The following is a 24,414-nucleotide window of genomic DNA, read 5'->3' on the forward strand; positions in this document are numbered from 1 at the left end:
AGAAATTGCACAGTCATATTTTAAACACTTTTCAGTGGCAAATTCTTAAAATTTTCTTGGCACTGGAGTACATTGTGTACAATCATGTCAGGGATCTTCTTAAGGAATAAGACAATGGACGATTTAATGTACATCACCAATGAGCACAAACAATATTACCCATTAAGCAGATGCTTTCTAAAAATTTTTGGACACTGATAGTTTAAACTAACCAATCATGATTTTATACTAGTACCCAAAGTTTTAAAACGTATAAAATAGCTTGTTTATAAAACTTTGGATACCGGTACAATTTATAGTCCGATGACCACTTCTTCCCTGTTAATTGTAGACTTTTGTATTTGTATATCTTTTGCGTCAAATACTTGGTATTATTTACTGCAGCAAATTTATATCTATACATTACAACAAAAATACTGTTGTCATCATTTATTTTTGTCACAGCTACTTCATAAATAGTGTTTTCCGTACGTCCGCCATAGAAAGTGTCACATCAAGTCACATAATTGCAGGGAGGGTGGGGACATTGGGCTGTTTTTTTTCGCTAGTCCCCAAGTCTTATTCGTCTGCTTGACATCCTTGTGGACTTTTATTGAGTTTTAGTTGGTTGGTTTATTAAGGTAAGTGTCTAAACGTTTTAACCAGTAATTGTAATCTACAGTAGGGGTAATTTTTCCTAACATCATTGGGGATGCGCATCAATTTATTGACCATTGTCCTATCCCTTTTTATCCCTGAGTAATTGTCTGCAATTTCCCTGTTTATAAACTGATTTTTAAGATTTATGAACATGGGTTGACTAAAAATAAATTAACTATCTAAGGAAAATGTAAGGTGTAGGAGATTTATTAAGAGAATTTGAAAAATTGAAGAAAAAGTTCTTAAAAGTCATTATTGCTAAGCGACATATGGATATAATGTTTTCATTATTAATATATAGATTTACTTATCTTTTGTCAGTTAGTTTCAGCATGCAAAAAACATAAATATAAGAAACTAATCATTTAGCATGGTCGTGTTTCAAGAATTAGTATCAGTTCTATAATTTTAGGTTTAGAAAATTTTTAAATTTTTTTCTAGAGGCGATTTCTCTTGGGAGGGTAGTAGTATCCTCCCCCAAAATAGTTATAAATTTTCCCAGGAACAGCGATTAGCTGAGCGACTGCCGAGCCATGCTTATTCAAAGCTCAATAGAAAACATGAAAAACTTCAGATAATTTGTTATTATCATTGGATGAGTTATTTGTATTGAAAAAAAAAGATAAAAAAGTGAACTTTGCTCATATGTTTTTTCTAAGAGTACATGTAAAAATAACTTTTGTTTTGTGGAAGGTAAATATGGACTCTAAGCTTTTGTATAATAGAGAAATGTACCAGGGATTCAAAGGGATAAGAAAATAGCCGATATATTAATGTATATACCAATGATAATACACATAATTACCCCTTCTACAGATTAGAATTGGTGGTTGAACCGTTTGGACACTCAACTTGTTGAACCAACTAATCCAAATCTTTTTAAAGTCTTAAAAATTACCAAGAAAACGATTAAGAAAACATTGTTGTAAAACTTTTGGGATCAGTACAATAAACAGCCCAATGTCCCCTCCCTCTCTGACAATGTACACAATATAATGCACATGATACATATTACATATATACCTTTCCAAAAAACAAACAGATTAGAGGTATATCCATCAAGCTTTAATAGGATATTAGGTTTTTGTTACGTTATGTAAACTTAGTGAATAAATATTATTTTCATGAAAAAAAAGGGTTTTATCTAAATCAAAAATCTCATAAAAAGTTGATTTTCAAATAGTTTTAAAAATTTATGATAAAACTACAGTAATTAAGCCTAGGAAAAAATTGAAAAAAGGAATCCTCTGTTAATGAAATAATCCGAGATTTTTTTTTGTTAAAAATCATTTATTTTGGTCTTAAAATTGTTTATTAGACATACAATACATAAAATTATGAATGTTAAATGAGTACATATCTTTAAAATAGGTATACCCATTAACCTCATATGTTAGCCTCTCAAGATAGGTTTACATAATTAGCCATTAGTTAACCTCTGGGGGGCTTGGTGTCGCTTCGGGTTCTAGACCTCTCCACACACCTTAACAATTAAGCTAATGCCACTGGTTAGCTTTTAGTTAAGCTGTTCAATGCAAATATTACTATTCCTTATCAAACTAGTAACAATGTATATTACGTGAATATTATCACATATTGGTCAGTTTGTTCATCAAGTGGGAGGGGAGGTGATGGAGTAAAAGGGAAGAATGGGAGCCAGCTACAAGTTTCACTTAATTATAGTACATGATAATCTAGTGTAAGATCCATGTAATAATAGATCCATTCCACTAAATCTTGTTTTGTTGTTCAATTCAAGTAAATTGAATATTTGGCACTTGCCTCACATATATTCAAGTTAAGGGATAAGACAATGAAGGAAAAATTTATATACATCCCCAATGACGACTTTTAGAATTATTGGTTGAAAAGTTTAAACACTACTAGGTTGGGACCTATCACGTAAACTGGTGAGTCATTGAATTATTCTCTACTAGCGGCTACGCCCCTAGAGGCCTCTGGGGTCACTTTAGGTGGTGGGGAATTGAATTTGAACCCCCCCCCCTAGTTCTAGTGTAAAAAAATTACAATCCCCTCATAATATTTAAGGGGTGGGATGTTACAGCTTCCAAAATAGTTATAGACCTTTCCGGGACCAATGAGAAGCTATCTAGCAAAGGAGAAACATATCGGTTGAGCAGTTAGCGAGATTCTTTGATACAAAACACACAGACATTCTACAACTTTTTTTATTAGGATTTGCCCATCCCTATATTTCTGGTTGCTACTTATCTTGTTTCTATCAAGCAAATTTATAGTTAAATTATTCAGTACCTTCTGTGCAATTTTGCAAAAGACATGGATTTTTCCAGTATGGCTTCGAAACCGATTAATATTTGCTGGATTAGAACCGGTTTTAGGTCACAGTAAAAAATCATGTATTGTATCTTATTATATCCAGTTCTCTACGAATATAAAAATGTACAATCATAATATTAAAATCAGTGTTGTTAGCCTCTGCCATCGGCATCTAACAAAACTGGTTTTAATCTTATTTTTTTAACTTGATATCCGCGGAAAGCTGACTATATTACGATGCGATAAATAGATATTCATATGCAAAAATGAATCTTTTCATTTTAGATTTTAAAATAGAGAAGTCTTTTATGTAAAACCTAACATGCCTTATCTTTATATGATTCCTGTTAATATTCTTAAAAAACATTAAGAAATTCCCATAAAGTATTATATTATGAACATGAGATTAATATTATATAAAAATGTAAAATTCTATTCTTATTTGATAATTGTAATGATAAGACTCTAATAACATACAGAATCAAATTACATAAACTTATCTTGTACTTTAATTAAACAGAAAAAAACAAGGATGAAAATTTACATCAGTTCAAAGCTCAAAAATTATGGATTGACATTTAGAAAATATTAACTTTAGTGTCATAAAAAAATTAACATGAAACTTTAAAAAATAAATCACGAAACTTTATAACGTGAAAATCTAAGAATCGATATAGTACCACAACCAATAAGCAAATCTTAATGAAACTTTGTGGAATGTAGAATGTAAACTTATTTATCAGTTATTTATCTCGAATAGGAGTCGAGAAAATCACGAAAACAGAAAATCTATGAATCGATCTACCACCTCAATTAATTGACATTTTCCCAAAACGTTTCAGACGGACATTTCAAATTATAATGTAGCTTAGCTACTAAAAAAAGATAATATATATGGACTATTTTCATTGCATTATTTGAGGTAATACTGATCCAAATAATATCATAACAGAATATGTTTTAAAAGTATGTTGTGGCTCTATAAATCATACATTTTCTTTCAATCTATAAAATATTTGCAAAGGGGGGGGGGGGCGAAAGTGACACTTTTTTAAACCAAAACTAAGAGTCAACAAAGGAACTCAACTAAAAAAAGAGTTACAGGTCTGAGATTTTGCATGGCAGTTGCTTTATAGGGGTACAATATGGAACTGTGAAGAAACGGCGGCGCAACCGCCGAAAACCGCCGTTTCCCGCCGTAATTTTTGTTGCCTTTTCTCAGCGGTTTTCGGCGGTTGCGCCGCCGTTTCTTCACATTTCCATATTGTACCCCTATAAAGCAACTGCCATGCAAAATGTCAGACCTGTAACTCTTTTTTTAGTTGAGTTCCTTTGACTTTTAGTTTTGGTTTCAAAAAGTGTCACTTTCGCCCCCCCCCCCCTTTTGAAAAACTGCATCAAATTCGGATTTTGTTCCTTGTCCATAGAGTTTTATTATTAGCAAGGCTACTTTATAATTCACTTTGTATGTCTATCTGTCATTCATATAAATTATTTTCTCGGTTGCTATTTAAGATTAAGATTTTGTCCTATAGGTCTTTTGTCGAATAAGGTTTTTTTTGTAGGATTAGATATTTTTTAGCAACGCCGTTTTGTTCACTGAAAGATTTTTAAAAAGTATAATAGTACTAATGTCATTTTTTTGTTTTTAGGAATAAATATGACACATCCCGTCAAAGCTCAAGAAACTCCTCTATATCTGGGCCATCAAAGACTTCCCTTCCCCCCTCCAGAGTATCCTCACGACCCCCCTCCAAGCCCCAGAGCAGGTCCTCGTCGCGAGCGCCCTCCCCAGCAGCTAGATCAACATCCAAGCCGCCCAGCAGGTCATCATCCCGTGCTCCCTCGCCGTCTCCAGAGTCGACAGTGACGTCAGTTGAGGGTGGCAGTGGTAATGTGGAAAAGGCTGGCAGGAATGAGAGATTTAGCGTCATAGGTAGGTTTTACAGAAATGGCGTTGCTACAAACGACCTAATTACATCAGACCAAATTTACAATAGACGTAATGCTACATAATGTTGTCTTAATTTAGGTCTTTTGTAACATTAGGCCTTTTGTAAGATTAGGTCTTTTGTAACACAAGGCTTTTTGTTAGTAGGATTAGGTCTTTTGTAACACAAGGCTTTTTGTTAGTAGGATTAGGTCTTTTGTAGAGTTAGGTCTTTTGTAGGGTTATGTCTTTTGTAATTTATGTCTTTTGTAGCAACGCCACAGAAATTGGTCACTTGTCTGCAGAGGTCTTCATGTTTTATACAGTAATTTTATTAGAAGGAGGGTAACTTTTCATATTATTGAATTCTAGTAGAGTTAACCTATAACGCCTGTTCAGGATGATATCTTAAATATATTTCTTTTAATTGTTACAACAGGACGTATTATTAATTTCATAAATATAATAGGATTAATTGAAATATTGAATATATTACATAGCAATTTTTTATATAATAACTAAGTTATTTTTAGGCGTTGAAGGCCCTCTTCGGAAGCGAGAGAAGTCTCCAGGAGTCAAATTTTCTGAGGAGGTGTACGATTTCGAGGAGAGACAATACCAGACCGTTCACGCAGGTTGTGAGATTCGTGTGAAACCCGGCTTTCCTGAACGGTCCAGGTCTGGCCGGTACAGCCGGAAGTCCAGCTCCGGCAGCGGTAACCGACCATCCATTGTTGATTGGCCCATGGGCAAGTTGTCATGGCTGAAGGATCGACAAAAATCTGGCTCAAAAAGTGGAGGTGACTTTAATTTTACAATTTTTTTTAATAATCTGAAAATTAAGTCAACTTTCGAACTTTTTTATAGTGCCTATAAAAAAAATACGTTATGCAATAAAAATGACCAATGATAGTTCAATACTAAGACTAAATTAGCAATGACAGAACAATATAGGCCAGTATGACGTCATTTTTTATAGGCGCTTTAAAAAGCTTCTCAACTTTACTTTATCGTTGCATATTTTTCTTTAGATTGTTCTAACCTTTTAAGTTTCTTTAAAACATAAAAGTAATTATTTTACTATAGATTATTCGACATCTAAATTAATTGTTTTCATGAAATACGATATGTAGTTTATAAGAATTATTTGGCAACATGTAGGTAAATATGCTAATAATTGGTATATTAATAACTATTAAAGCTGCTTATAGTAGGTACCTATAAAAAAATGAATACAAACAATACAAATGACCAATGATAGGCAAGTATACATTTTAATTGACTAATAGTACAATATATACCGGCCTATCATTGGTCTTTTGTATTGTATGTCGTCATTTTTTACAGGCACTTTAAGCTGCTTCAAAATATTTTGAGAAATTATGGGAAACCTAACCTAACTTAAAATTTATTATTTGGGCTCTCATTAATCAAATCTATTATTGTTCAGTGAACCGCAGTGAATCCGGACGAAGTGGAGGTTCCGGGTCCGGAGCAGGAGTGTCCACCTCCAGGGACGGCCAGGACCTTGTGATCAAGGAGGAGCCGCACTCACCCATCAAGGAGGTGGTGGACGACCTAGCCCCTAAGTCTCGGCCCCGCTCCAAGTCAGACAAGTTTACCCGACCAACAAAGAAGCATGTCGTGGATGTTTACAAACAGGTGACTTAGACAAGATAAACTTTAAATAGTTATTTATCGCTTCGTTTTATAGACAGCTTTCCGTGGATATTTAAATAGAATTATGATATTAAAACCAGTTTTATTGACTCCGAGGGGCCGAAATCCTGGGCTTACAAAACTGGTATTAATCTTATAATTTTTCCTTTCAATATTCGTGGAAAGTTGTCTGTAAAATGATGCTATACATAATTTAGCGGATATTTATAGGTTTCGAAGCCAAACACACCTTAAAAGGGTATTATGCAGGGCTCGGCAGACCTGCTGAGCTGCACATAAACCGTTAGATTTTAAGCCGTTTGGGTGCCGAAACAATTTACTGAACAAATTGCAATATTAGAAACGGGTTAAAAAATAAGCTGGATTTAAAAAAAGATTTTACACAAGTTTGGATAAGAAAATACATATAAATGAAACTACCTTCCACAACTGTTCATTTTCCTATAAAAAATGTTACCTACCTTTGTATTAAATTTATGATGTAAATATATGCTTTTAATCAATTAATTATATAAAGTAAAGTACAGAAAATGCTTTTTGCAGCATTTCCGGGAATTTAAGGAAGGTTTCGTGATTATACTAAAAACAAAAGAATATATGCATTTGAAAGAAAAGTTCACGTTGTTTCAAAACTTTTATGATCAATTACTTTTTTTGTCGACCTTAAGGAAAAGGATATTAAAATTTTTTTCTAGAATTTTTTCCCAGCAAGATATTTCGCCATAGAGTCGCCTTCGAGCTTGTGCAATATATGAACCGATTCCTATGCTACCTCGAAACCCATTCGCCATGAATTAACACCTAATTTTTGGCGATAAACGTTGGGAAATCGGCCTTTCAAGCAAAAGGTAGCATGCGAGTTCGCCATCGATATCGTAGCAGAGTATGGGGCGAAGTCGCACAATAGTAGCATAAATTAAAAGAGAGAGAGAGAGGATAAAAATAAAAATAAAAGAAGTGAAAAAAAGATCTGAGAGGCTTTTATGCTATAGAAAGAACCGAATAGAAAGCAGCATTACTTTATGCTACTCTGCTACGATATCGATGGCGAACTCGCATGCTACCTTTTCTTGAAAGGCCGATTTTCCAACGTTTATCGCCAACGATATCAAACAACGTAGCATGCTTCCTTTCTTTTAAAAAGTTTCTATAAAACAATACAAAAAATAAATATAAAATATCTTAATAAATCTATCTTCAACAAATAAAAGAAAAAGCGCGTGGCAAAGTAAAATCCAATGCATTTGATGCAGTTGTTTAGCTAACAAGACTTAAACTTTTTATATTTTCCCAGAGAGAAAGGGGACAATGGGCTTTTTATTACACTAATCCCCAAAGTTTATGTTATTCGTTGGCTTAACAACTTTGGGGATTTTTATTGAATTTTAATTATTTGTTCATTTAGTTGAGTGTCCAAAGTTTCAACCACTAATTTTTATCTACAGTAGGGGTCATTTTGTGTATCATCATCGGGGATGTATATCAATTTATCGATCATTGTCTTATCTCTTAAGATCCCTGCATTTTCCATCCACTCTTTCCTTTTGTAAAAGTTGGTATAAGAAACCTGATCCTGTGAGAGTGGTGGATATAGAATACGTGAATATTGTGGCAAGAAAATTTTTGTCGTCATGTTAGGCTAATATAGACCTAAAATATTGGTCAAAGCGTTCCTTCATGCTCAGAAAAGGGAATGGGGTAAAGTCATAAGGGGTGAGGGGTTATCAGCCAGCTGGGAGAAACATTTAACAGGGTATGCGAGAATCTCTCACAATATCCATGTATTCTGTATCCATTCCCTTCAGCAACCACATTAAGAACAAGCGTCTTGGTTTTCATAGAAACATACAACATTTTCTCTTTCACCAAATCTTAAGGAATGGATTGTTCATCTGAAAAAAATCATTTGTCAACATTTTTTTATTGGGCACGAACTTGTAGTAAAACATTAGATTTATCTTTTAAAGGATTATTCTTACGATACAATTTTTTTATGTGTGAATTCTCTGATTTAATTTCTTTTATTTTTCAGGCTGCTTTTGACTGGCCTTTGGGACAGATAGGAAAAATCAAGCAAAAATACCAAAAATCAAAAACCAACCCCACAAGATCCAAGAGTGACGCTAACATAGCCGCCAGCAGCCAGCGCTACCTGAAACGGCGCGGCTCCGAGCGCCACGGCAAGGGCGCCGAGGCACGGTCACGCAAGGTGGCGTTCGAGGACCAGCGCGAGGTGCCGTGGTGGAATTTCCCCATGAGGCTGATGAAGAACTCTGATGTGAGCAAGAGCACGGGAAATCTTCTGAAAAAGAAGCGAACACGCCATTCTACAGATCCGGAGTCGAGTAAGGACCAGGGCTACTGCCCTGCAAAGAAAATAATAATTTAAGACACATCTTACTACTGATTTAGTTCAAAATTCATTATTGCCTTTTCACCTATAAAACCATCCATTCTGATATTAGTTATTTGTTCATGATTATGTAAATACATTTAACATAATATAATTCCCGGTTCTGCAAGTGATTGAGACTTAATTTTCTACTATTAATTTTTTTTTTAATAATTCTTGTGCTTAAACAAAATTAAATAATACAGTTTTTAAATTCGGCCAAAGAGCATCATTTGCAAAATTCGGAATCCTACATATCAATCATTCTAATCTAATTTTTATCTTGAAGGAGGGCGAGGATCATCGGACAATGACATTCGGCGGCGTACAGCGAGTATCAGCACTCCCCACAGGGCCAGTGATGTCCAGGTGGATCCGGAACAGTCAGCCATACTTTTTAGAGACGCCAGAGGGGTAAGTTGCACTTCGGTCTACACAATTTTGGTACGCTATGCCATGGATATGTAATTACTTGGACATTACACCAAATTTTCGCCTACTCGAATAATATGGTACTTTCAGCTAACTAATATATTTTTTTTATCATATAAAACCTTTTTAGACATTGACCTTAATACATTTTTATTTTTTTTTAAATTGCTCTCTTGTAGTGAATCAACTTTATAATTTTGTTTGTCTGTTCATTCGTCCATAACGACAAGTTAGAAAAATGATATTTTCTCGGCTGCTATATAAGATAGACGTCTTAAACTTAATGTGTAGATTCTCTGCACCATTGAAAATCCAAAACATGATTCACTATGTCCGTTTGTCCATCCATTATTTTTTTTTGCTTTGCTACTTCTGGATGTTATCATCCTTGTTTGATGTATCTATAATATATATATCCATTTGGAACAATATATCATTTCTCTTGTCAAATTAACTTAAAACTTTGAAAATTTCAAGTTTATTCCAGAAGTTTAATTATCTATAATTGAAATAATTTTTGTGAATTTCATTTTGAATTTGTAATGTTATTAAATCAAATGCATTGCTCAAGTCATACTGAAGTTTAAATTAGAACAACAAAATATAAAATTTATAATAACATGTCTTTAAATGATTGTTTTATTTTCAGTTGCCTGCGATAAATCCCTTCCTAACTGTGGATATGTATGATAGACTAAGTAAGTTCATTTTTATTTTAAAAAGTCTTATAAATCAAATACATGTACCTATTATAGAAATATGTATGTATTTACAGTATATTTTATATGAAATATTTTTGAAAGACTATTTTCTGATATCTACTGTACCTTTCGAGTTATGTTTTAAAATTAAACTAATAAAGAATAGATCTTATTATTTTTTAAAAATACATATAACCTCCATTAAGCTTCTAGAAAAGGTCTCACAAAAACAATATTCTGGATGTATACAAATTTATGTCTTAGATATAACACTTATTTAGGTTATACTATATATTTTTTTATATTTACAGTACATTTAAGTTTTTATTTCTTAAAGGGTTTTAATAAAACGATAATGAGGATATACCTTTACCCTTTTTTTTAGTTAAAATATAATTTTATGAAAAGGAGCACGCAACTCCAATGTAATGAAATTTTAGTACACTGTAAAAAAATATTTCATGTTACTAAACATTTATCAATATTTAATCGTTATATATTGTTAATATTCATCCTAAATCCAGTACTAAGCTAAAATCAAATTTTAAGGCTGTTTAAAATATTCTTGAAAGTTTAGTTTAAATTTTTATAAAATTATTTATTACAAGAATAAATTTAATTTTTTATAGTGTGGATTTATGAAACTGAGAATAAATCTTTTGTGTTGGATATGAATTGAATATTCTGTGTGCACAGGAGTTTGTAAATATTTCAAATCGTTAGTCAACCAACTATACGCCCCCTCCCCTTGTTTTGCGAAAGAATTGAGAGAGAGAGGGGACAATGGGCTGCTTATTACACGAGTTCCCATAATTACGTTATAGTTACGTTTTCTTATTCGTTGGCTTAACCACGATGGTGATTTTTATTAATTTTTTTTTTGTTGGTTCATTAAGTGTCCAAACTCTAACCAATAATTGTAATCTACAGAAGGGGTAATTTTGTGTATCATCATTGGGGAATGGGATCTACATCATTTATCGATTATTGTCTTATTCCTTTAGATCCCTGGGTTGTTGGGGGGTTATGACTACTCCACTTATTATTTGAAGGGTGCTGCATAAAATTGCATATCCTATGTCAAGATTTAATACAACTTTGTTAACATAAACATATTGCTTTCATAATTATTTCAATGGCTCTCATGCTATAGGCATTTTTATTCATACAGACTGAAAGAAAATTATGCATTGATTTTTATATTTTAATTGAAACATTCAATACTATTGAAATAAACCAACACAAAAGTACAAAACAAAGCTTGTTTTAAAATTACATATTAGTTTAACTTTAAAAGCAGTGTCTTGGTGGTTTTATGCCCTTGTACTTTATAAAAACTTATGTACATTATCGAACCTCTGGTTATCTGTCATCGAAAATGTACATGTAAATTTACCACCCTAACACTTAACCAAGTGGTGATCTTAAAGAAAAGAAACATGATTAATAACTAGCTACTACTTGTTTTAAATCAACTTAGCACGTACTAGACAAACGGGCACTAGATGCAATGACATATCATACTTAAAAATCTTAAATTATTAAAGTAATGGTCACATTTAATTGGTGAAAATTAATGCATCACAATCACATCTTGTATGGAGAAAAATTTTATTAATTAAAAAAGCAATTTATTTCTTTTTAAAAAGTAGAAAACTTGTTTTAACATTTCATATCTTCTACATTTGAATTTTGTGAGATTTATTTTGACAATTTCATCTAGCATAAAATAGATGGTTTAATTTATCAGTCAAATATTCTTTCATTTTATTTCATTATTCAAATCTTTATCATGTGTAGATAGAATAGAAATGCAAATCAGTGATTAGGTTCAGATATTGCTTTATATAGAGGGAGTGCGCGAAGCGCACTTTAAATGTTTGAAATTCCTAAAAGTAAGGAAAGGAAGGGCCATTAAATTGTAAATTATAATGGTTCCCAAATGGTACTTTCTCTCAAAAGGTTGTTTAATAACTTTAGATACTTTTACTAAACATTGATTGTTTGGTAAAAACTTGCCCTTTCTAATCTTTTCCATTAACTATTTTTTAACAGAAGGGTTTATCAAAATTGTGGGTGTACATTTATTTATTGTCCATTGTCTTATCCCTTAAGATCCCTCCTGCCAAAATTAAAAATTAAGAGGGTGTTATCGTATTTATTTGTATACTAAGCTAATTTTTAATGAGAAAATTGTAATTTGTGATCTACTCCTATAATTAGAGTAATAATAGAAATACTTTGCTAGATAATTGACCAAAATATGGCACGAAGCGGTCATGAAAATGTTGTTTGAAACATACAACATAACTAGAAACCAAATTATTTAAAGCTGCTGCATGATGCTTAACTTCAGCTGTCTCATATTAAGCAGCTTAAAAAATGTAATTTAAACTGTAATTATTGTAGAAGGTGCAAAAGCAACCTGATATTAAAATACGTACTATCATAAATATTTAATAGAATAAACTATATGAATAATATATATGGTTGTATTTAGCCTGATCTTTCTGGTACACAGCTAGTTTCTTTTAATTGGAACTCGATCTTCTCTACCAATAAATGCAGGAATCTAAAGGGATAAGACAATGGCCGATAAAACTAAGTACATTCCTAATGATGATTCATAAAATTCTACCTTCTGTAGATTACAATTCGTGGTTGAAACGTTTGGATACTTAACTTAATAAACCAACCAATTAAAATCCAATAATAGTCCACAAAATTGTTTATCTAACGAATAAGAAAACTTTGGGGACTAGTGTAATAAACAGCTCAGTGTCCCCTTTCTCATTCTCTCTCTGCAATAAATGTCACTTAAAATCTGAGCTGGATCTTTAAATCGTTTTTATAGTGCGCTGAATCGGGGCGATTCAGAGGTGATTTGTAGGTGCGCTGGTGGTTAGCCACAGCGCGCCTATAAAACATTGATATTTAAAAGATTTTCGGCGCGGTGTTGTTAAATCGCTTGCGACACTCAATAAAATATCGATCCGCGCCAGTACAACTTTATTACATAAGCCGTGTCAGTAAGGCATTTTATGTAAAATTCCGTGTCAGCATGGTATTTTATATAAAACATTAATATATAATTTATTTTAAAAATAACTATAAAAATGTTTTCACAATAGTTTTGCAATAAAATATTAAAGTAATTAAAAAAAAATATTTATTTATTAAATAAATCACCCCGATTTAAACCGGCAATGCCACTCGGTGAGTGGCGTTGCCGCGCCGGGCCCGCGCCACTGCCCGATTCAAATCGCCCATGCAAATTCGATTTAAAGATTGATATTAATAATTTGATGGTGCGCCAAATGAATCGCCCCGGTTTAAATCACCTATAAACGATTTAAAGATCGAGCTCTGGTGTTAATATTCACTATTCAGATTATACATCTAAAATCCAGCGAGGGAGGGGACATTTGGCTGTTTATTATACCGGTCCCCAAAGTTTTATAATATCCATTTCTTATTCTTTGGTTTAACAACTTTGGGGGCATTTGTTGAATTTTTAATTTGTTAGTTCTTTAAGTTGAGTGTCTAAACTTTTCAACAAAAGATTGTAATTTACAGAATGGTGAATTTTAAGTATCATCATGGGGGATGGCCTTTATCTTATCCCGTTAGATCCTTGTCTAAAATCGTATTTTTACGATGACAGTTACCCACATTAGACCCAGTATGTACGCAAGTTTTAAAAAGTGGACCTTGAAAACAACCCCTCCCCCCTAAACCATGGTATTTTTAATGTCATGTCAATTAAATGTTCGGTAATTTGTATTTTAAATTTGCTTATTTAAGTTTTTCTTCGTTATTTCAAAGCATAAATTTAATTTTTTTTTATGTATTGTCATTAAATCGCTTCAAAATAGTAGTAGCTACACAAAGAATAAGGAAAATAAAATGAAAAAGAGATTGTTGAAATTTACAGTCTGCTTTGGAATGTATTTGTCCTTGTACGTTTATAGGATTGAAACTTCGCATAAAACATCTCCATCGACGTTGTTCTCGCGTCGCTAACAAATAAATAGAGGCTGTTCAGGGAGTCAGGGAGGGGACATTGGGTCGTTTATTACACCAGTCCCCAAAGTTTAATAATAGCGTTCTCTTATTCGTTAGCTTAACAACTTTTGGAACTTTTGTTAAATTTTGATTGGATGATTCATTAAGTTTCAACCACTAATTGTTACAATCTACAGAAGGGGTAATATTGTGTATTATCATTTTTTATAAATTTATCGCCCATTGTCTTATCCCTTTAGATCCCTGGAGGCTGTTAATAGGGGGGAGGGGGATATTGTAGGGGGTAGGTAGAGACAAGTAGGAGGATATGTGTTTTTTACAGGCAGAAAGTTTTCATCTGTCCTAGGACATGCACAAAGTAGGCATATCAAAGTAGTTCAGATATGAGCGCAATCATGCTTAAGTAGAAAACGTTTATTGAACGTGTTTTTGAACTTAAATATATATATTTTAAGCGTTTTATTCTCAATAGGGTGGGCAATTCAAGCTTGAGGGGGGGGGGGTTGTAATTGACCCTTAACACCCCTCCTTGGAAGTTCTTGAATTTAGAAATTAAAATTCCATTGCTGTATTTCACAAAAAAAGAGGGACTTAGATTTAGATATAGTTTCAACTCTATTATCATAGTCACACAGAAAAAGAAACAACATCGATTGTAAAAGTAATCTTCTTTGGCACCTTGGGGCTAAAAAACTGGTTTTAATCTTATAATTGTACATTCTATATCCGCGGAAAGCCGTTTATAATACGAAGAAAGAAATAACTGTTATTGCTTAAAAAATAATTAACTTGTTTTCAAAACTTTGATTTTTTCGGTGTTGTGTAGATATGTTTAAGCATTTCAGTTAACTTTCAATAGGCATATATCACATTAGAAATGTTGCACAAAAAATGTTTTTCATTGTTTAAAATCAACAAAAAAAAGCTTAATAGCAATCATAATAGCAAAAGAAATATTCATATTCATAGCACTAATAAAATTTTGTGGAAGTTACTAAAAAAACGTTTAAATTGCTCAATTTCTGATATTTTTTGCTCAAAAGATTGGACGGCCAGTGTAGTGACATGAAAAACCTCTGCTTGGGCTCACTCAGCACAGCGAGGCTTTCCTAGTCTTTCCAACATAATATATACATTATACATTCACTTTTAGTCCTTAGTTTACAATTTTAACATTAGGTGACATGTTCTTAGTTCAAGTTTTCAAAAGTGCAACAAGAATTTGATGTTGATGCAAATTATGGAAATAGTGAAAAGTTCAACTTCTTTTTTTATTAACTGCCTTTGAAATATATGTTCTAAACCTGGTATCTTTAAAATATTTAGGTTAACCTGTTTACACATGTATATATGTGCCTATTAAATATCTTATTTGATAGGTATACCCAATTTTCATATAATTTAACCAAGATTAAAGTCAACAAGACATAAACAATTCCTTTGTTTGTATTAAAAATTCACGTTAACTTGATATTTCAATCCAGACTTTAGAACAGAATGTAATGTTAAAAATTCTGCATTTCTAAATATTTGTGTAATCAGAAGCAAATTAAACTTTTTAGGACTTTTTAGAATTTATCTATATACTAACTAGAATGTCTAGAGATAATATAAGTTTTTATAGGGTTATTTTTAGAAGAATTTGTTAATTTTGATCAATAATTAAGACGAAACAAAAGTGGTTCACAAATCCCCCCCCCCCTTCCCTCATTTAGATTTTTATATAATAAAAAGGCTGGTCTATAGCCATCTGATGGCCTTCTAACCAAAAGCAGGCATATAAATTCGCTTTCAAACCGATTTGTTGTGGTCTTCGAACTAAGCAAAGTTGCCCCCCAATGTCTTTTACAAAACATGCTTATTGCTTATTTATCTGTATAAACATTAAAGAATAGTTATTTCTCGCATCGTATTATAAACGGCTCTCCGCGGATATAGAATGTACAATTATAAGATTAAGCACCGGCTAAAAAAACTGGTTTTAATCTTATGATTGTACATTTTTATATTCGTAGAAAGCTGGATATAATGCGATGCTAGACATAGTTTTTTCGTATGGATGAGAACCGGTTCCTATCCACCGGATTCGAATAAATACGAGAAAGTATTTTACAATACAATGAGAAGGATTAGGTAAAATGGATAGGCCATTGGGACCTAACAAAATTGGTAGAAAATTAAATAAAAGGGTTATTCGAATGAAACCTCATGGCACAAAACAAAAGCTCTTTATAGTGCCTATAAAAAATGACATAATGAAATAAAAATGACCAATGATAGGCCAATACTCAGACTAAATTACCAATGGCAGTCCAGTATACATTTTAATTGACCAATGGTAGGCCAGTATAACGTCATTTTTTATAGTCTCTATAAAAATCTTAAATAAAAACCAGGTAACCAAAATCATAAATTTGCTGGTAACCAATTATGTTATCCTGTGGATGAATGGCGCCTGCCAATTGAGTAATATCAAAACTTTAAATTAGCTATCGGTTCATTTCTAACCTACCTTTATCCCTGAGTTAGCATTGCAAGGACTTAAATGTTTTGAATTTTCTATCCAATGAAATGCTGGATTTTTCAGAGCTTGTAATGGGTTGGGGATACTGTATACTGTTTCTTGTAGAATCTTTTTTATATCATTTGAGCCACATATTTACCTACCTTTTTGTTGCAAAAGCCTGTGTCTCTGAAAATTTATTCAACCTAACATTACACAAGCCTAAAATACCTATTTCAAATAATGATTTTTTTTTTTTTGGGGGGGGGGAGGCGGGAGGATTTCGGTGGTCCAATGTCAAAATAAGGAAGTCTGCATCTTTTCCTTATAAAATACGCCTCACTCAGACATTTGCGAAATTTTTACAGTTGTCAATTTTCACAGGCCTTTACTTTTGTCTAAATCAACTGTACTTCACATTGTTTTGTATCGAAATGTATTTTTTTTCTAAATTCTATCCCATTAGTAAAGAAAATCTACACTTTTATTGAAATGCTAAAGAAAATTAAATGAAAAAAAAGGACTGGATCGTTATATTAGCCTGAGTACAAGAAAATCTGGTTTAATATCCAATTAATTGTATATCGATTCACATAATCCATCAATTTCAATAAAAAAATTATTAGCCCAGTATCAATAAAGTCCCTTTATATTATGGAGTTTTTACGGTTTAGAATAAAAGTAAATAGTCTTTATTATAAATAAAAATAAATGTAAAGCTGTTAATGTTCTGAACTGAATTGAGAAATGTGTTATCTAAGAAGGAATGTAATGTATCAACCCATTACTTGAAACTCTAATCCTTACTTTTCCTCAAACTTTTATTTTCCTTCTAATTTCAGAATAAAATGATCCTTGTCTAACTAGAAATTATTACAATTTTAGTATTCTTCTGTTTAGATGTCATATAAAGCACGATAAATAACGTGCCATTAATATTTTAAAACTATTTCTGAAAAAGCACAAAAAAGTCACAAAATAATAACAAATCTAATTTGGTATTCGTCCAAAACATTTGAAATGACAGAGTAATTCTGACATTATTTTTTTCTACAAAATCAGCTTTGTGGCTACCATGATCAGAGTATAGAGCTGATATTTCTAAAGCAAGATTAAAGTGATGCTTTGTGGAGATGGCCTTGACACGGCTGTCCGCCGCACAAGCGCGAGTTCTATGCCTTTACTATTATTCAAATGCCCTCGGATTCAGATTTGGAGAAGAAGGAGAGGTATATTAAAAGTTTGGATCTAGTGCAGTTCACGGTAAAATGTTCCTGGTAACGATTATCTCCAAAGGCTTTAAAACGGCCAAACTGTGGAACATACATCAATGAATATTCCAGATTATTTATAGGCCTTCTTATTCCGCATAACAAGCTCTGTTGGCATAACATGTACGTTCAGCCGTTTGGCAGTTAGAAGACTTAAAAGTTAATACATTTTTGGAGATAATCGTCACTAGGAACATTTTACCATGAACTAAAAGTTAAAATTATAAAGAAGATAAGACTGAATTGTCAGCTAATTGTAGGAATGTTAAGAGGTCGAGTTTTGCCCAATACTGCACCATAAGAAAAATTGTAAAGCTGATTTGTCTAAAATATTTAAATATTTGTATGATTGAGGGCATTGTCTTGGCCCACAGCAGGCGAAACCATTTCAAACTTTCTTTTTGTCAGTATTGTTAGCCAAGGTATGGGTGGGCAAGGTACCATTTTGTTTCCTGATGAACAGAAATTTTAGCTTAGACACGTTAATTTCAATCGAATTCTTAAACCATCATTTTAAACCCTCCTTTAATATATTTATTTATTTTAATTATATTTTTCGCGTATTTTCTGTAAAGTTGTATGTCACCGTCAAATGCGCTTATTAAGTCAAGCTGTTCCTAAATCTATACAATATAATTGGTCATAATTAAGAACAGTTTGAATAAACTGTTACACACAACGTTAAGGAAAATATGTGAAAATGACTCCCTTTATTGATTTTTAATTCCCAGAATCTTTAAAAAAGTAATATTGAGTGAAACTCCACCTAACCAGGAGCTGTACCGGCCCGATACCGGATATCCGGTATTATAAATCAGCCGGATATCCGGTTTTCGGCCTAACTCTAAACTCCCACTAACCAGGAGCTGTACCGGCCTGATCAGATAAAAGAATGGGATGACAATATAGAGAATAGAAGATGTATAAACAGAGAACTTGTCCAGGCTATTCTCCATGGAACAGGTCTGCATTACACACATCTTTTTGTCTATTTGTATAACGTTAAGGCGTTAATTTTCAAAGGCTCCGTCGCTGCTAGCCAACAGTCAAATTGCCGTTAATTTAATGCTGTGTAATTGCTAAAAAGTTAGTGTTGATTGGCAGGATTAATATTTATTTAATTATACATGCTATTGGCCCTTCAGCCTTAAATTTTAAGTTATCAAGTATTCATTTAAATAAATTAAACATTCTGAAACTTTAAATTTCGAGTAAGGTTTAACTAAACTCTATGCGAATGATTTTAAAGGGAATTCCATTGCTGAAAACCAGGTGCAATTATTTGTCATGTACATTTAACATTTATGACAAAGCCATAGGTCAAGCCAACAAAGTATTTGTTGTATGTATGGAATAAGAAAATATAATTAATATTGATTTAATTATTCATTTCGTTAAGCCTCTTTATTAGCCTCACCATAAAAAGCCCGTATGGGATATATGTCCCGAAGCTTTTTATAATTCCTTTAAAAAAATGACATAATACCTACCTACCATTGGTCAATTAAAATGTATACTGGCCTGCCATTGGTAAATTAGTCTTTGTTTTGGCCTATCATTGGTCAGTATTGTATGACGTCATCTTTAAAGCACTATAAAGAGCTTCACATGTCCCTTAATTGTGTGAAATTGATTTCAAGACAATGTTTCTTATTTATTGTAATAGTTTTGTTAAAGCTGTGAAATACTTTTGAATTCCGTTCCTATGTTAATGCGTTGCAATTCAATTAAATATAAACATTTGTACATCTGAATTGTCAGGTCAAAATATCCAACTTTATATCTCTTGAGAAACAAGGCCGCAAACGACCATATATGCGTCTCAATACACAGATTTAAAAAAAAATTTGGACTTTGAAGAAATAAAGGGAAAAATTAAACAATCAGAAAAAGAGGGGGGACAATGGGCTGTTAATTACACTAGTCCCCAAAGTTTTATGATAATGTTTTTTTATTCGTTGGCTTGACAACTTTGAGGACTTTTATTGAACTTTGATAGGTTTTTAAATTAATTTGAGCTTCAACCACTAATTGTAATCTACAGAAGTGGTTTTTGTGTATCATCATTGGGGATGTACATGAATGTATCGGTCATCGTCTTATGCCTTTAGATCCCTGCAAACCACTACAAAAAAGGTTTACAGACTATCAAATCTAATGCAAAATTTGAGTTAACAGTAAAAATTATAATTTGTAGGGGATTAAGGAGTTTTGAAGAGATGCCACGCATATAAAAATAATCTATTGTGCAATACTGAGAGCAAAATTTCATTATTTTTATGCTAATTCTTCTTATTTACATTTTCTTTCTGCGATTTTATCTCCCAAGTTTTGCAAAGCATATCACATTATATTTTACCAAGTCACATATACAATTAAAAACCTATCCCAGCCAATCCTAAAATTTGTGCTGAAACTCTTGGAAGCAAAATGCCTTTTAGTCTGATGAAACCAAGAACTTAATGCATTCAAGAAAAAAAATAAGGTTTCGTTATTTGAGTAATTTTTGGGGATAACACAAATCAATAATGCTTAATAATAGTTGCTTCTAATATGTAGTATATAATTTTGCTTGTTGGCTGTACCTTATTACTGCTTTTAAAGCACTTTTTTTTATAATTTTTTCTATTAATAACCCTTGCAGGGCCTTTAACTCAAGTGCCTAAACCCTGCGGGGCTAAATGAAAAGCTATCCCCAAATTTTCAATTTTGGGGAATAGAGAGGTTCAGTGCTCGACTAAGCACTTAAAGGGAAATTGCCTGATACAAAATATGTACTTTATTATAATTACTAAAGACGTTCTGTGGAGTAGCAGATATGCCATTATTGTAGAGAAAAAAATTAAAACGCCACAAGATACAAGATATTGTGTGTTTGATTATAATCAAATCTACTTCCTGACGTAATCCTAGAAAAAAGCTGACGTGCTGTTATTCTGCCAAAACTAATTATTAGTCTAGTTTATTAGGATTTATACAATATATCTGGAAAGTATGAAAGAAAGTTGGGGGAAGGGGTGTACGTACAATGAAAACTCCCCCCCCCCCCTCCCCGCCCCAATATTTGAGATTGTTGAATGATCTGTTTTAATCTTTTGTGATACAGCCCCATTTGATACTTTTTCTAAAACTAGTTTGTCCTTCTAGCCTCTAAGAGAGGGCAGGGGATGTCAGGAAAATAGCTTAAAACCGCCTTGAGAGATTTTTATAGCTTTCTTGAAATAAACAAACCCTGCAACTTCTGAGAACCTTAGCTTCAGACAAAACCTTACTTTATATTTTAGCATTTATTTTAAAATTGATACATATTAATCTTTAAAACGCATTTTTGTTTTCTTTGTAAACTATAATTTAAAACAAGAGTTCTTTCAAAAACCAATCTAAAATGATTATAGGTTTATATTGACATATTAATTTTAGGAACAGGATTCTGCCAATCCAAAAAGTGGTATAGTAGCCGCATTTAATCCGTAAATTGCATAATAGTTATTTCTCGCATCGTATTATAAACGGCTTTCCGCGGATATAGAAAGTACAAATATGAGATTAAAACTAGTTTTTTAGCCCCGAGGTGCCGGAGGCACCGGCTAAAAAAACTGGTTTTAATCTTATGATTGTACATTTCTATATTCGTAGAAAGCTGGATATAATATGATGCTAGACATAGTTTTTTCGTATGGATGAGAACCGGTTCCTATCCACCGGATTCGAATGAATACGAGAAAAGTAGTTATTTAAAGACGATAAATTGATAAACATCCTTAATGATATTCCAAAAAAATATCTCTCCTGTAGATTAAGTTAGTTGAAAAGCGTGAATCTAAGCATAAGAAAAAAATATCATTGTATTTTTTCATTCAATCATATGGAATATATACATTAAAAGTTATCAATTGAATTATCTATATAATTTTATATGGATGTTGTATATTATTTATTAATGTAATTTTATATATTGTATACTTAATGTTTTTTACTTATATACAAACGTTTTATGTATTTATATATTCTTATTATTTTTATTATATTCGCTTAATTTAATATAACATATTTTTTTATTAGCCAAAAATTCTAAACAAAAGTCTGTCCTTATGTCAATCGACTTAACCTGGGGTTTTTTTATTATTAAATTTTTGTAGGTCGCAAAGCAACCCCGATTAGAGAAAAAGAAATTGGTATAGGGGGAAAAATACATAAAGAAGGTTTTTTTTTCAGGGGGGGGGGATAGGTAATATCACTGATTATGGAATTTTCACTTTGAAATTGGATCTTTCTTTATCTAAATGTAAAATTAGACTTTGCTTTATAAATAAATTTCTTTTATAGAAAACAACGAGATTCAGATATTCGCCAAGTTCTTTGGTTTCCACCGCTGCTACGACCTGATCCCGACCTCTGCCAAGCTGGTCGTCTTTGATACGCAGCTCCTTGTGAAGAAGGCCTTCTTTGCCCTTGTCTACAACGGTGTACGAGCAGCTCCCCTCTGGGACAGTCAGAAACAAAGGTATAATAGTTATTAATTATCGTTATTTATAAACAGCTTTCCGCGGATATAAAAATGTACAACTTTTAAACCAGTTTTTTTTAATGCACCGAGATGCCGAAGGCACGGGCTAAAAATAGTCTTATGATTATATCTTTTTATATTCGCAGAAAACTGGATATAATACGATGCTAGACAGATTTTGATCGTATGGATGAGAACCGGTTCTAATCCACCTGATAGTAATCGGCTTCGAATGAATACGAGAAATACTTTAATGATAATTTACAGAAAGTTCAATAAAAGGAAAAAACTGGCCAAAAATAAATAAAAGAAGAAAAAGATTGAAGAATGTAAACTCTTGCAATATATGTGCCATCATTTCCGTTAAAATTACATTACATTAAAAATAAAACATCTAATAGTTAAAATAGTGTATTTTTCTTATTTAATTTGCGATTACATGATGTTTGCTAAGATAATACTGCCTAATATATAATATGAATTTTTAAATTTAAGTTTTTTAAAAATTTTGTGGGGGGGGGTGTTTTTCTTTCTCTGGGGAGAAGAAAGTGGCTTAAAACCATCAAATAACCATTAGGTATATTCCCTGAGGAATAGAGCCCAATCGGTTCTGTGGTTACTGAGATCTTACTAAGCTTTAGACAGACGGACAGACAGACCATTCTAATTTGTATTATAGATAAATCAATTATTCGACATATTTTTTGCGAGAAAGTATTGTGACACGAAACTCCCGAGGTGGATTCTTAAAATAAAATAGGGTCGCTGCATCACTGCCTCACCAAAATTGTTTTTATGAAAAATCTTCCAAAATCACATAAAAAATCTACGAAAATTAGATAAATTAGATTTTATGTTAATAACCCTTCTATGATTCACAAAACAATTTTGGTGAGGCAGCAATGTAGCGACCATATTTTTTTAAGAATCCACCTCCGCAATATCAATTTCTTCTTTCTATTTTCCATAATCAAGTCTGCCAAACAAACAATGGATGTTTACAAAACCTTCTCAAGTTTACATAGCGAAAATTTTGCGAGATGAAATGAAAATACCCGGATTTTTATCAAGAATTTTATTTCTATCTAAAAAGATTTTTTTTCTTTCTTTGCATTCAATATTTCCACTTTTGTAAATAACAGTTTCTTTCAGATTTAACGATCTTTGTCCAGGAAAAATCATTTCGTACATACCTATGTTTTTTGTCTTTATAATTATTACGTTTGTCAGGGAAAAAAGTTGAAGGCATGATATTTTTTTCAGGTGAAACATTCTTATAAGTATTTATTACTTTAAAAAAAAGTATTGAGATGTTTTTTTGTGGTGAAAAGGAAATTACATTTTTTCTAACATAAAAAAATGAAAATTACAAAGAAAAACAAAAAAAATAATAATCCAGAGTTATTATTACAATGAAACAGAAATCCTTTCAATTACTGTTTAATTATTTTCTAAATTAGAAAAATACACCTTGCTGTTATTAAATACCCAGTTAGAGATAATAAACCACACTAACAAACCCTTATTAATACGATGCGATAATAGTTATTTATCGCATCGTATTATAAACAGCTTTCTGCAAATATAAAATGTACAATGACAAGATTAAAACCATTTTTTCATATTTTTAGAAAACTGGATATAATACGATGCTAGACATAGTTTTTTTCGTATGGATGAGAACCGGTTCTATTCCACCGGATATTAATCGGTTTCGAATGAATACGAGAAAAAATATTACTTTTTTAGGTTTGTTGGAATGTTGACCATCACCGACTTTATCCGGATCCTGGCCATGAACTACAAGTCTCCAAGCCTGGAGATGGAGGAGCTGGAGGAACACAAGCTAGAAACTTGGAGAAGTACGTCTTCTTTTTTTTGAGTAGCGAAGCCACTCTATATTTCATTATGTATGTCTGCCCGTCAGTTCGTAAAGCTGTAGGGAAAATGTGATTTTCTTGACTGCTATTTAAGATAGAAGGCTGAAACTTTTTGTCAACATTCCCTTCATTAAAAAGCATGATTAACTATAGAA

At 32.2% G+C, this 24,414-nt stretch overlaps 1 protein-coding gene and 1 long non-coding RNA gene across 2 annotated transcripts in view; both read left to right on the top strand.

Moving 5' to 3' along the window:
• LOC145317578 (uncharacterized) overlaps positions 1-24,414 on the top strand; it is a 38,401-nt gene that overhangs the window by 4,342 nt on the left and 9,645 nt on the right. Inside the window, exons 3-10 of the mRNA XM_080158721.1 lie at positions 4,590-4,873; positions 5,401-5,667; positions 6,318-6,529; positions 8,580-8,892; positions 9,229-9,353; positions 10,021-10,069; positions 22,199-22,376; positions 24,129-24,241. Of these exons, the coding sequence (XP_080014847.1) occupies positions 4,590-4,873; positions 5,401-5,667; positions 6,318-6,529; positions 8,580-8,892; positions 9,229-9,353; positions 10,021-10,069; positions 22,199-22,376; positions 24,129-24,241 (1,541 nt within the window). The remainder of the gene's footprint in view (positions 1-4,589; positions 4,874-5,400; positions 5,668-6,317; positions 6,530-8,579; positions 8,893-9,228; positions 9,354-10,020; positions 10,070-22,198; positions 22,377-24,128; positions 24,242-24,414) is intronic.
• Positions 17,691-18,835, top strand: LOC145317584 (uncharacterized). Its single transcript, XR_013879045.1, has 2 exons — positions 17,691-17,830; positions 18,647-18,835. It is a non-coding gene; the product is annotated as an uncharacterized LOC145317584 (long non-coding RNA).

Source organism: Acartia tonsa, chromosome 4, assembly GCF_053477335.1.
Source record: "Acartia tonsa isolate MP-2025a chromosome 4, ASM5347733v1, whole genome shotgun sequence".
In the NCBI taxonomy this organism is placed as follows: Eukaryota; Metazoa; Arthropoda; class Copepoda; order Calanoida; family Acartiidae; genus Acartia; species Acartia tonsa.